The 13679-nt window shown below is 52.8% G+C and overlaps 1 protein-coding gene across 1 annotated transcript; it reads left to right on the top strand.

Annotated features, from left to right (window-relative positions):
* The first annotated feature begins 1176 nt into the window (after positions 1-1176).
* On the top strand, positions 1177-11702 carry TUBB6 (tubulin beta 6 class V). Its single transcript, XM_027088738.1, has 4 exons — positions 1177-1301; positions 1589-1697; positions 3456-3566; positions 10219-11702. Exons 1-4 carry the CDS (start codon positions 1245-1247, stop codon positions 11280-11282), a joined length of 1341 nt encoding a protein of 446 aa, XP_026944539.1. The 5' UTR covers positions 1177-1244; the 3' UTR covers positions 11283-11702.
* Positions 11703-13679: the final 1977 nt, after the last annotated feature.

Genomic DNA, 13679 nt, shown 5'->3' with positions numbered 1-13679 from the left:
AACCAAGCTTTGCACAGCAGAACTGTCTCCTGGGCCGGGGGAGGGCTTAGCTCATTCCACAGGGAATCCCCGACTTTCCGTGGCCCCAGCGGAGAGAAGACACACGAGCTCCATAAGATTGAAGTTTCCTCCCTCCTCCAGCTTCGCACTTATTCACACGCAGGAGATCCGCGTCCACACCCCCTCCCAACAGCAAGGGAGGCCCCGACCCAGCGATGGGGAAAGTGAGGGAACCAGGCGGACAGCCCAGACCCCTGCCCCTTCCAGGGCCGACAAAGAGCCTTTCCTCCCAGATTACGGATGGAGAGGCTGCGTAAACTGTGCAGGGTGTGTGTGTGTGTGTGTGTGTGTGTGTGTGTGTGTGTGTGTCTGCGTAAACTGTGCAGGGTGTGTGTGTGTGTGTGTGTGTGTGTGTTCGTTTTCAGGTCCAGCCATGTGTTCACTTTAATCAAACTCCATCACACACTGTTCCAAGTGCTCAGAACCGAAGGGCACCTGTATTTCGAGACGGAGATACAGTAGGGCGGAGACGTAAGAACCCGTGCCGGAGCCTGAGTCGGGGGGCGGGGGTCAGAGTCGCCCCGAAAACTCCACTCCCGTGTCCCACAGCCCTCTACACGCTGGGTTTGAACCCGTGGCGGGCGGGAACCATAAGCACCCCTAGGCCTGCGGTCCGGGAACCCGCGAGGGGTCTCCGGTTTCCCTCCGCGCGGGGCAGCGAAGGGGTGGGGAGCGAGCTTGTCCTTCCCGTCCGCCGCCCGCCCGCTGCGTCTCCGCCCCGACCCACTCGGGTGGGCGCCCCAAGGACCGGCTCTTTCCCGGACCGGCCCCCCAGCAGGGGTCCCTTCACTGTCCCCGGTCTGTTCTCCCTTCTGGGACCGCGCAGGGTCGAGGCGGCCCGGGAAGAACGGGCCTTGGGCTCCGGCGCGCAGGCTGCGGGGAGGAGCGGAGGGAGGCGCACAGACCGCTGGGGGCCCGGGGTGGGGGTAGGGGGAAGGCGCAAGGACCGCGGGGTCGAGGGGGTGTGAGGCGGATGCTGGGAAGACCCGGCCTGGCCCGGGGAGATGGGGGAGGGCGCACGGGGGGCGGGGGAGGAGGGGGCGCGGCCGGGGGGGCGGGCCCGGCCATTGGCCAGGGCGGCTGGGGGAGGGTCGGGGAGGGGCGGCTGGCGCCGAGTCCAGGGCGCCGAGCGGCTGGGCCCGCAGTCGCCGAGCTGTCCGAGCAGCGAGCGCCGAGCTCGCGCCATGAGGGAGATCGTGCACATCCAAGCGGGCCAGTGCGGGAACCAGATCGGCACCAAGGTGGGCGCGGGCCGGGCCGGGCTCCCTGCGGGTGGGCGGCCCGCCCCTCCCTAATCCCTCGGGCCGGGGCAGCGCGGGAGGACCGGCGCGGCCGAGGGGGACGTCACCGCGGGACCCGGGCCCGCTCCCCGTCCCCGCGGCCCCGGAGCGCCCGCTGGCAGCTCAGGCGCGCCTGGAATTCTGCGGCCGCTCCCCGCGCGCCGCCCGCCTACCGGGCCGGCCCTAGGGGAGCCGCGGGTGCCAGGGCCCCGGGCTGACCGTCTGTCCTCCGCCCCGCCCTTTGCAAGTTTTGGGAAGTGATCAGCGACGAACATGGCATCGACCCTGCTGGAGGCTACGTGGGTGACTCGACGCTGCAACTGGAGAGGATCAACGTCTACTACAATGAGTCATCGTGTGAGTGGCGCGGCGCGACCCCGCCCTTCCCCCATCCCCGGCCATCCCTCTCTGGGACCCCGGCATCGCCCTGTGGGACCCCGGCCATGCTCCCCCTCCCCAACACGCGGGGCCGCCCGGCGCGTGGGTGGCTCACCCTGGAAAAATCCTCCCAGCTGTAGCTGGACGCCGGGCTCCTCCCTCGCTCGGGGCGGGAAATCCGATGTCGGTTGATTTCAAACAGCATCTCGTCCTCCCCGGCGGGTCTGAGCTCTTGAAGCGGACCCGCTGCTGCTGTGATATCAGCTTAGTGGGTCATGTCCGGCTCTTATTAAAATTTATTTTATCTTTTAAAATTTTATTTCTTTTTTTTTTTTTTTTTTTTTTTTTTTTTTTTTTTGCGGTACTCAGGCCTCTCACTGCTGTGGCCTCTCCCGTTGCGGAGCACAGGCTCCGGACGCGCAGGCTCAGCGGCCGTGGCTCATGGGCCCAGCCGCTCCGCGACATGTGGGATCTTCCCAGACCGGGGCACGAACCCACGTCCCCTGCATTGGCAGGCAGACTCTCAACCACTGCGCCACCAGGGAAGCCCTAAAATTTTATTTCTTAATGAAAGTTTTTGGCTAAAACTTTGAAAAACACTCCCTCAAATGATTTTTCTGGCCCTTTGCAGACCTCCAAAAAGACTTTACATCCCCTGCAAGCTGCAACTACAGACAGAGAGCGTCATTATCTGGTGGAGTTTAGTAAAAATTACAGGTTGTGGTTTATCCAAGTTTGAGAATAGTATCACCCTTGTCCTGGGTAGCTACATCTATATGGTGGTTACATTATACTTTATTTTTGTAACAACGTTTATTATAAAAGTAATACATGCCCTTCACAAGACAACATAAAACTAAGACATTGAAAGAACACCCAGGAAGTGACAGGAGCTGCCCTTCCATACACATGTGTCCCCGGCCCCAGAGATAATCACGCTCTGTCTTTGGAGTTACTACTGCTTGTCCACATGAGAGCTGGGAAGAACAGGACACATAAATTACTGGGTTTTAAAAAGGTCTGGAACAGCAGGACACGGATGGTGAGATTCCTGGATGGAACTGAGAAGAGGGCAATATGCATGGCACTTGCTGGTCACCCTCAGGCCTAGCCTGGTGACATTCTTTCTTCAGCTTGGGTGTGTGCGTAGCAGGATGGGTTGTAGAGCAGTTCCCAATGCAGTCCTAGTGACCCCACCCTCATGGGGACAGTTTCTTGCCCAGCTGGTGTGAGCATGTGCTTACAGATGAAACGGCACACGGCCACACTTGTCCATAAATGCGACAGTCTCCCGGGAAACAGCCGTGGGCGCACCTGGAACAGGTGCTCAGACTCGCTCGTGGGTTCACGTGCGTGTGAGGGAGGGAGGTGCCAAAGTGTCCCAGCAGCTCTGCCACTCGCTGCAGCAAGTACGATTTCCGTGGAGCTAAAAAGTAGAACTGCCCACGGGTAAGAACTGGAAAATACAGGCGGCAGGAGGTCGGGAGACCTCGTTTCTCATCCTGCCTTTTCCAGGAACTTCCTGTGCCCTGTGCCGGGCTGGCTTCCTCATCCGGACAAGTCCACGGTGCACTGTGTTCTCTGGGGCTCCCCTCCCCCAGGGCTGAGATTCTGTGACTCTAAGAAAGCCCGTTCTGTACATCTCAGGCGGCTGTGCTGGTGGGACTTGCTCCCGGGAAGTCCATTGCCTTAGGAACCAGAGACTGACCCTTGTGGGTGGGCTCTGTTCTCTTCCAGCTCAGAAGTATGTGCCCAGGGCCGCCCTGGTGGACTTGGAGCCGGGCACCATGGACAGTGTGCGGTCTGGGCCTTTCGGGCAGCTCTTCCGGCCTGACAACTTCATCTTCGGTAGGTTCTGTCTTTCCTGCTTTCTTCTTCCTCTTATTTGTTTATTTATTTATTTATTTATTTATTTATTTTGCGGTACGCGCAGGCTCAGCGGCCATGGCTCACGGGCCCAGCCGCTCCACGGCATGTGGGATCTTCCCAGACCGGGGCACGAACCCGTGTCCCCTGCATTGGCAGGCAGACTCTCAACCACTGCGCCACCAGGGAAGCCCCCTCTTTTTTATTTTTTAAACATCCAGCTAATTTGGGTGCAAGATTAAAAACATCACGGGGTGTAGAAAAGCTTAGAATGGAAATCAGCAGTCCCCAGCCCCATCATAGGCAGCTTCTTTAAGAAAAGTGCCCTCTGGGCTTCCCTGGTGGCGCAGTGGTTGAGAATCTGCCTGCCGATGCAGGGGGCACGGGTTCGTGCCCCGTTCCGGGAAGATCCCACGTGCCGCGGAGTGGCTGGGCCCGTGAGCCATGGCCGCTGAGCCTGCGCGTCCGGAGCCTGTGCTCCGCCAAGGGAGAGGCCACAACAGTGAGAGGCCCGCGTACCACACAAAAAAAAAAAAAAGAAAAGAAAAGTACCCTCTTGGGGAAAAGTAACCTTTGATTCTCTAAATGAAATGCTTACTGGTGATAGTTCTTGATTTTGAAAACTTTTAGACATTAACTTCTTTTTCCCTCTCATAAATGACTATCCTAATATGGTAATAATTTGTCTTTGGTTTTTATGTTGCTCATCTTTTAACTTCAGTGTGTTTATATTTCTTCTTCCATCATCTATAGACAGTTGTTCTGCTTTCTTTCCAAAGGTTGGTGCCATGTGAATTTATTAGTTTTGTTGGATTTGGGCAAATCTTCCTTCCCCCTTCCTCCACCCAGAAAATGATGGCAGTGCCTGTTCCTCTGCAAACTCCTAAAGAAATTATATAAAATTAAACGAAGTGGCACTGTTAGTGTGACCAGCCTCTTTCACCTTGGAGCCATGGTTTTGGGAGTCAAGGTTACTTCAAAGTGTACAAGAGGAGGCAGAAACTTGGAAGATTTTATTGGTACATGAATTGATTCCCTTGTATTAGAATCAGGCAGTGACCTGTTATAAAGGTAGAGCAAGATACCTTCAGCGAGGTACATGTTCACGAAGTTTATGAGTCCTCTTGGTATCATCCCCTTCCCCATCACAATGACAACCTACACAGGCAATGGGACAGGCGAAGCTTCTGATAATTTGTTCAAGGGTTTTTGTCACCTTTGATATTTCAAATAGACCAGGACGAAGGTCTCTGGTGCCCCTTTTATTACATCAAAAAATCTAAATTACCAGTATTTTTATAGTCTACAAATGGGGACATTTATATTCTTTACCTTTTGCTGAACTAGACTTTCCATAATTGTCCTCAAGCAAAGATGCTTCAAGATCCTACCATCCAATATGGTAGCCCCTAGCTACATGTGGCTATTTAAATCTAATTGAAGTTAAATAAAGTCAGGCTGCTTCCTCAGTTGTACTCGACACACCCAGTGCTCAATAGCCAAGTGTGGCTAGTGGCTGCCATATTGGCCGGTGCAAAGATACGACAGTCCCATCACTGCAGAAAGTTGTATCAGACAGCAGTACTCACAGCCTTAATAGAGATATTCTGCCAAATTAGGGGAATGAAGATGGTACTGATGTGAAACAGCTTTAATAGAAATTTTTAAAAGTTGACACTATTTTTAACTAAGAAAATAACATGTTTGCCATGGGGCACGGAGAGGACCCAGAATGTCTGAATGCACTGTGGTGTGCTATTAGGCTCAACAATTGTTTTTAAGTCATTCTCCAGTTAATAAAAGAGGCCGAGTTGCCTGTGAATGGAGATGGTTCACCCCCATTGCCTTCAGAGTTGGTGAATTAAAAAAAACAGCATCATTCCATTTTCAGATATAGTTTGAAGTCGTTTAAAAAAAAACACTGACTTGAAGTAAGTGTAATTTTAAAAGTGGAAGTTCTCTGCATTTGAGTTTTAAACATGAATATGCTTTAGAAAACCCCAGTTTTTTCTTAACAAACTGCTCGTTGCATAGCAGTCATGCCTATTAGTGGGAGAGAGTTTTGTGGGACAAAGCGAAGCACCAGGAAGGTTGACCTTAGGCCTCTCTGTACGTGTAACTTTCTCTTCCAGATTCAGGGCTGGAGGGGAGTCCGGGAGCACGTAGCCCTAAGCTTTACCCCACACCCCGTGTGAGCTGGAGGTGAACCAGGGGTGGGCTCTGAGGCTCCTGGGATCTGTTGCAGTTTCGTGTTCTACAATCTGGAGCCACTGGTTAATGTCCCAACCTCTATTGCAGAAGATGTTCAACTCCTGACCCCCAAATATTTAACTGGGAACGTCTGTTGCTATGAGACAGTGGCAAAATATTTTCAGAAGCCTCCAGCTTCCTTCTTTTGTCAATGGCCGAGAAAACCTCATGGCTGATCATGCTGTAAACACCGAGGAAGCCAAGTGGATGGTGTGAGCTGGAGGGAGGGGAGGGTCAAGGCCAAGGGGCTTCACTGGCTGTGGCTGCCTGTCGCCCGGTGTCCCCACTGCACTCCGGTCATTGGTTTCCACGCTGTTTAGTGAAATCATCCTTAGTCCCTCGGGGCAGCTGAAGGTGCATCTGCTCTTCACCAAGCTCCAGGCGGGAGGCTGGCCCGGCGCGTGCTGGCTTGGTGGGGAGGTGCGAGAGTCGTGGGGGCCTAGGAAGGATATGATGGTTTTCCAGCCTCATATGAGAAGGCAGCCAGTCAGGTTTCACCATAAAGGGAGTCTGTGTTCCCGAGCGAGAATGCAGTTACCTGCTGGGGGGGAAACGCCCCAAGGGGCCGTGGCAGGACTCAAGGCTGCCCCTCTGGAGTCTGTCCATCTCTGCCCCCTGGCTCGATGGCCTCGCTGATGTCACCAGTCCTCTGCTCATAGATATTTAGCTCTTGACCTTTTCACTATTACAAACTGCTCCCTGGTGAGTCTCTGTCCACATGTCATTCTGCACGTTTTGGGTAGACTCGCTGAGTCAATGGGACCAACCTTGATCCTTGTCGCTGACTTGCCCCCTATGGAGGCCCGTCCTCCTCATGCCCCCAGTGGCTCCAGTGTGTGTGGGAGGGCCTTGCCCCAGACCCCCATCAGCACGGTGTTACCAAGCTTTTGAGCTCTGTCAGCTTCGTGGAGGGTAACCGAATCACCTTATTTAGTTTGCATTTCCCTCGTGAGGAGTATGCCATGGATTTGTTACTTGCACTTCCCTCCCTGCGATCTGTGCTTATATCTTTGCCCTTCTTCCTAAAGGCTGTCGTTGTCCTTATGGATTTGTAGGACTTCTTTAGATGCTTCCGAAGGGATTCCCTTGGTATAAGATACGAATCACTAATAGGCAGTACATCTTAAACTTACTGAAGAATCACAGAATTTCGGTGGTTCTTCTTTTACAGACTTGCACTTTACACCACAGGGCTTAGCACTGATGAATGCTGTGCAAGATCCAAAGACATCTGAGCTAAGACTCCTTCCCCATGTGTGAGGCCGCCCCCCGGGATAACTGCAGAATCCGGGGGTGTCCGAGAACAGGCCCTGCCCCCAAGCGCCCAGAGCCTTCCTTCTGCTGTGGTGCTAGGCGGGTCTCCAGGGGCAGCCCCGGCTGTGTCACTGCCACAGCTGTTTCCCCTATTGGTGCACGGGGGTGGTGGTGAATTGTTGCCACCAGTGGGTGTAGACAGAAATCAAGGGAGTGTCTTTGGCATAAGGTGGGAGAGGTCTGCACAGCATGTGCCAGCAGCGCCTTGGCCCCTCTGCTCCTCTTGTCTTCTGAGTCCACCTGACGCAGCTGAATCCCCTGCCGGCTCCACCTTCGGCAGTGGGACCACCGTGGTCTCTTTTGTTCGATATGTAGGGAAAGTTTGATAAGGGGGCTGATGGATTTATTTTTAAATTTTTTATAATACATGATTCTTTTCAAAACCAAATTTGATATACCCAAACTGAAGAAATACAAGGCCTTAAATAGCCTTCCTTGCTTTCTCAACAGCTGACCATTTTAGCGGCCCTTACACTGCCTAATTACCAGTTAATGAGAAATGGCAGTGCCTTGTCTTTTTAATTTATCTTTAAATCTCTGCATCATTTACTTTGATTTTACTGCTTTTTGTAACTTACCTTACAGTGTGCTCTAGAATTCAGTTCCCAGTGGTTTCTCTAATATTCCTTAAAATGCATATTAACATATTGATTTGAGTTGAAAATTAAAGTCATGTTTTTCTGACAGAAAGTAAGTCCAATCTACAGAATCGCTCTGATAATGAGGGCTGCCTTTGCCAGTTAGGTTACATGGCCAATAGTTTTTACAACCTGAATAAGCTAAATCTGCTAAACCTAAAAATTTTGACAAAAATATATTTAAAACGTTTCGTTAAAAACCATATTTGCAAAGTTGTGTTGGAATTAAGATTTCAAAATTTCCAACCCTGTCTAAGTATACGGGACCACACAAAGAGCCTTTCATTGAAAGCATTAGATAAGTCTTGGTGCAAAGCCTTTTGGACCAACAGAAGGAAAGTGTGATTGATGCAAGTCAGGTGTTTCCAATTCTGCTTTCCACAAAATTGAGTTTTGGGCTGAAAGATGATTAAAAATACTTTTTTTTTCTTTTTGGCCGTGCCACGTGGCATGTGGGATAGCCAGGAAAGTCCCTAAAAATACTTTCTGATGATAGATCACCATTTGATTTTTTTTTTTTTGGTGGTATGCGGGCCTCTCACTGTTGTGGCCTCTCCAGTTGCGGAGCACAGGCTCCGGACGCGCAGGCTCAGCGGCCATGGCTCACGGGCCCAGCCGCTCCACGGCATGTGGGATCCTCCCGGACCGGGGCACGAACCCGTGTCCCCTGCATCGGCAGGCGGACTCTCAACCACTGCGCCACCAGGGAAGCACACTGTTTGATTTTTGGCATTTAACTCTGAAGATCAAATAATTCAATGACATTGTTAGAATACAATTGATTCCATTTACATATTTATGTGAACAAGACTTCTCAGTATTTATATATGTAAAAACAAAGAAAAAGGAATAAAATGGATGCCAAATACTTCCCCGGTTGTCCAATGGTTAAGACTCTGCACTTCCACTGCAGGGGGCACAGGTTCAATCCCCGGTCAGGGAAGATCCCACGTGTGGTGTGGTGTGGCCAAAAAAAAAAAAAAGAAAAAAAAAGGATGCCAAACCTTGTCTCATTCTGGCAATATCTGATGTTCACACTTGGATAAATGAACTAATTGAAAAGAATACAGTTATTGACATTTTAAACACCTTGTGATCATAGGAATTTTTTTTTAAATCAATTTCAACTTAGGATTTATTCCTGTTTTTTTTTTTTTGTTGTTGTTTTTGGCCACGCTGCGCAGCTTGTGGGATCTTAGTTCCCCGACCAGGGATCAAACCCTGGCTACGGCAGTGAATCTGCCAAGCCCTAACCACTGGACCGCCAGGGAATTCCCTGTTCCTGATTTTTACATGGACTCTGTGGGATACATTTAATAGAATGATGTATAACATGTTTGTTTTCAAAAGGGAGTATTTATAGTACCTCGGAAATTAAAATATCATTTGCAACTATTTGAATTTGCAACTATTTGAATTTGTGAAGACGTTAGATGTCAGCTTAATGTTGGGGTATGTAGTTTTTAAATATTTTCAGGGCTACAGAGCAGTGGTGTCTGAAGAGCACTGCATTACAGGAAATGCGCAGTGTCCAGACAAACAAAAACGAAAATAAGTTCCTCCCGGTCCTCTTTGCCAGACCTTTTTAAGTGCATCCATTCAAACAAACACAGGCCTGTGTATACAGCTTGGAAAAAATGCTTTGTCTACTGATGGAGCTTCCATTTTATAACGAAGTGAACTGAAAGTTAGGATTTTAAATTGATCAGCCAACCTTTCAGATTAAAAATTTCTTCCATAAAGTAAAGTAGAAATAAGCATGTTGGGGAAAAAGCACCGTTGTTTAAAACAAACAAAAAACCCAAAACAGACTAACGAGAAGGTCTCTTTCTAGTTACTTGAACTCCTTGGAAAAAATACAAAGTTTCACATGTGTTAATCTTACTACGACTGACTGGAAGCAATTTGAGGGCAGGAATGACTTCCTGTGCTGGGTGTTTAATTACAGGTGCAAAATAGTGGGTGCTCAGAAACTTTTGCAACCGTAATTCTGGATGATGAACGAGAAGCCCAATTAACATGAGAAAGTATTACTGTTTCGAAAAGAAAGTATTTGTGCGTAGTACAAAATTCTGAGAGCCCAAAGGAGAGGGGAAAGCAATTTGATTTTTTGGGTTTTTTTTAGCAATTTATTTTTTAATGTATACTTTCTGTTCTCTTTGTCTTTTACCTTGTGGGAGAATTATCTACTTAAAAACAAGAATGGAATTACCAGGTCAGAACACGCGTACATCTTAAAACTGGCGGATTTTCCTTGTCTGAAGCAGCTGCCTGCCCTCCCACGCTCCTGCAGTGCTGGGGGACCAGGGCCCAACCCTCGCTCTATTATCTAATCGTTTCCTAACACACTTTAAATGTACTAATGGCCCCGCGCAGCTCCCCCCGCCCCATAGCCCTGTCGGAACCGTGTCCCCTCTCTTGCTTGACTCCAGGACAGACCGGCGCCGGGAACAACTGGGCCAAAGGCCACTACACGGAGGGCGCCGAGCTGGTGGACTCGGTCCTGGACGTGGTGCGGAAGGAGTGCGAGCACTGCGACTGCCTGCAGGGCTTCCAGCTGACCCACTCGCTGGGCGGCGGCACCGGTTCTGGGATGGGCACTCTCCTCATCAGCAAGATCCGCGAGGAGTACCCCGACCGCATCATGAACACCTTCAGCGTGATGCCCTCTCCTAAGGTGTCGGACACGGTGGTGGAGCCCTACAACGCCACCCTCTCCGTGCACCAGCTGGTGGAGAACACGGACGAGACCTACTGCATCGACAACGAGGCCCTGTACGACATCTGCTTCCGCACACTGAAACTGACCACGCCCACCTACGGGGACCTCAACCACCTGGTGTCGGCCACTATGAGCGGGGTCACCACCTCCCTGCGCTTCCCTGGCCAGCTTAACGCCGACTTGCGCAAGCTGGCCGTGAACATGGTGCCCTTCCCACGCCTGCACTTCTTCATGCCCGGCTTTGCCCCACTCACCGCCCGTGGCAGCCAGCAGTACCGGGCGCTGACAGTGCCCGAGCTCACCCAGCAGATGTTCGATGCCAAGAATATGATGGCGGCCTGTGACCCCCGCCACGGCCGCTACCTGACCGTGGCCGCCGTGTTCCGGGGCCCCATGTCCATGAAGGAGGTGGATGAGCAGATGCTGGCCATCCAGAACAAGAACAGCAGCTACTTCGTGGAGTGGATCCCCAACAACGTGAAGGTGGCCGTGTGCGACATCCCGCCGCGCGGCCTGAAGATGGCCGCCACCTTCATCGGCAACAGCACGGCCATCCAGGAGCTGTTCAAGCGCATCTCGGAGCAGTTCTCGGCCATGTTCCGGCGCAAGGCCTTCCTGCACTGGTTCACGGGTGAGGGCATGGACGAGATGGAGTTCACTGAGGCCGAGAGCAACATGAACGACCTGGTGTCCGAGTACCAGCAGTACCAGGACGCCACGGCCGACGAGGGCGAGGAAGGTTTTGAGGACGACGAGGAGGAGGTCAACGAATAGAGGCGCGTCCCTGCCTTGGACGCCGTGGCTCAGAGGTCCTTCCTCCAACCCTGGTGAGTCTCCTGGCCGCTGAGGGGAGCCCTGGTCCGAGTGTGTGGGGACGGGCCCCTCGCAGAGGCAGCGAGACTGTCCTGTCCGTCATCCGGGATGAAGGACATCAGAAGAGTGGGGACTGGCATCCCTACCCAAACATCAGACCAGAGAGGACTTGAAAGAACTCATGGGCCATAAATAAAGGGCTAAATAAATAAACCTCACCTTCTCTTAAGTGTTCAACCATGTCTGGGAATTACGGGGTTAGAAACCGTGTGTTTCATCCTATGATGACACCTGGAGCCGCAAGGTGCCGCCTCGTACTGGACGTGCAGCTCTGAACTCTGGAACAACCTGGTCACAATAAACCCTAAGTGCCCCTCTGTCTCTCCAGCCTCTGCTTCCCCGACAGCACCCGCCCCTTACCGGGGTGCAGCCCTGACAGCTCACTCCACGCAGAGAGGGGCTTCTCTTGCGTTGGAGGCTCTCAGGCAGCCCTGAGATTCTTTAATTGGTGGCTACAGAAAGCAGCGCATCCCCAAATAAAAGCCCTTGTCCCCACTTGTACGTCCCCAGCACTTAGGCCCCCACGAATCTTTCCTGCGTACGGCCCTAGGCTAGTCCACCCAGCCTCCCCTAACAACCTGGCTGAGATTTGGAGGAGCACAGGATATGACCCTCAGGCTTCCAGCCAAAGCTGGGGACACACAAGCTCAACGTGGGTGGGGGGCCAGGCGGCGGCTCTGGGAGCTGCTGTGCTTCCTTCTGGGGCTGCAGGGCCAGCAGGCAGGCCCCGCACAGGGCACAGGATCCCCCACTCCCCCCAACTCACGGTGTCTGCTCCCTAAGACGCCTTTTAGGCTCAGCCTCCATGGGGCAAGCAGGCTCACTTCCCAGGTTCTGGCTTCTTCCCCCTGGAGGGCACTGTGAGCCCAGCTGCTTCAGCCCAGGGAACACGAGCGTGTCACTCCGGGTGGAAGCATTTTAATGCTAGTGCTGGACCCCCTAACCAGCCTCCCCACCCGTCGTGGGTTCCTGAGGAACTGCTGAGCTGAGCCCCTGCCCCATGGTGGCCCTCTGTAATTGTATCCGCTGCGCCTTGGGCAAAGTGACCCACAAAACACGCAACATGGCTTGAACCGAGGTGAGATCCTGTTTTTGCAAAAATCTAACCATTTTGTGAGACTACGGTGAAAATCTCTCGCTGCCCCCATCTATGCTGGACCCTCACTAGGTCTGACGGGCCTTGGAGGAGAGACGAGTGCCCTGAGCGCCGGCTGGAGGCCAAACCCGAGTCAGGCCCCGACACACTCATGCTCCGCGGGTGTAGAGAGGAGCCGCACTGAGGCCGCAGCAGCCACTCCGGGCCCCACTGGCCGCCGGCCATGCAGCACCTCATACAGCAGCGCAGGGGAGATGTGGGTCACCACCCGAGCGCCATCAGGCCTGATTCACGACTGGCACCACCCAGGAGGCTCAGTAGGGGTGGCGCACACTGGCCCCCCTCTCTGCAGGGCTGTCCTCCTCACCTAACAGCCTCACTCAACAAGCGCCCAGAGCATCCCGTGAGGAAGGGAAGGGAGGCTGTGATCGGTACCCCTGCAGCCCCAGCTCCCGGGATGCTGTGATGCTGTTAGTGGCCTGGTGAGCTGGAGTATGGAAGAGCGGTCCCAGGATGGGCGGGAGGGCGGGGGCTACCCGGGCCACCTGCCACCGCATCGGTCCAGTGCTCCTCCAGGACGCCAGCCGGTTCTGTGCCTGAAACCTGACAAGTCACGTCCCACAACACATCTGCGTCAAGAACACACAAGCAAGTTGGAATAACGCTAAAGGAGACAGCTAAAAAGTATTAAAAATGCAGAAATATGTGGTGCCTCCAAGTCCAAATATAATGGCACTTGAAGACCTACATCTTCTTTGGGCCACCTTCTGGCGAGTTCTGACCTAGGTCTGTGGCACTGTGGACTCTGGCTTTTCTGGAACCACAACAGCACATCACTCCCTTCTAACAGTAACAGTGACCTCGCGGAAGGCGCAAGGCTTCCCAGCCCAGTGGCGGTGCCCTGCAGTCCAGCCTGCCAGTCCACAGTCCAGTGGTGGTTATACATCCGCTGCAGACCCACACGTGAGACCAAGGCCCGGTCATGGTCAGCCGAGTGAGGATGTGCTGTCACAGGCTCACTGACTCACTTGGGCCAACACACTTCACACCCCGAGTTCATCCTCCAGGATGAACAAATCTAGACTTCCTGAGCATCTTGTGGGAGCTGAAGAGAACCACAAACCTGAGACCCTAACAGTGACATCATTCAATTCCTTCCCGTTACGTTTTCTGAGAAGTAGCCCAAGCATAATCAGTGACAC

Source organism: Aethalodelphis obliquidens, unplaced genomic scaffold (genome assembly GCF_003676395.1).
Source record: "Aethalodelphis obliquidens isolate GAN/ISIS:26980383/991018 unplaced genomic scaffold, ASM367639v1 scaffold63, whole genome shotgun sequence".
NCBI lineage: Eukaryota > Metazoa > Chordata > Mammalia > Artiodactyla > Delphinidae > Aethalodelphis > Aethalodelphis obliquidens.
Note: the sequence above shows the minus strand (reverse complement) of the source record. Positions and strands in the feature narration are given on the sequence as shown.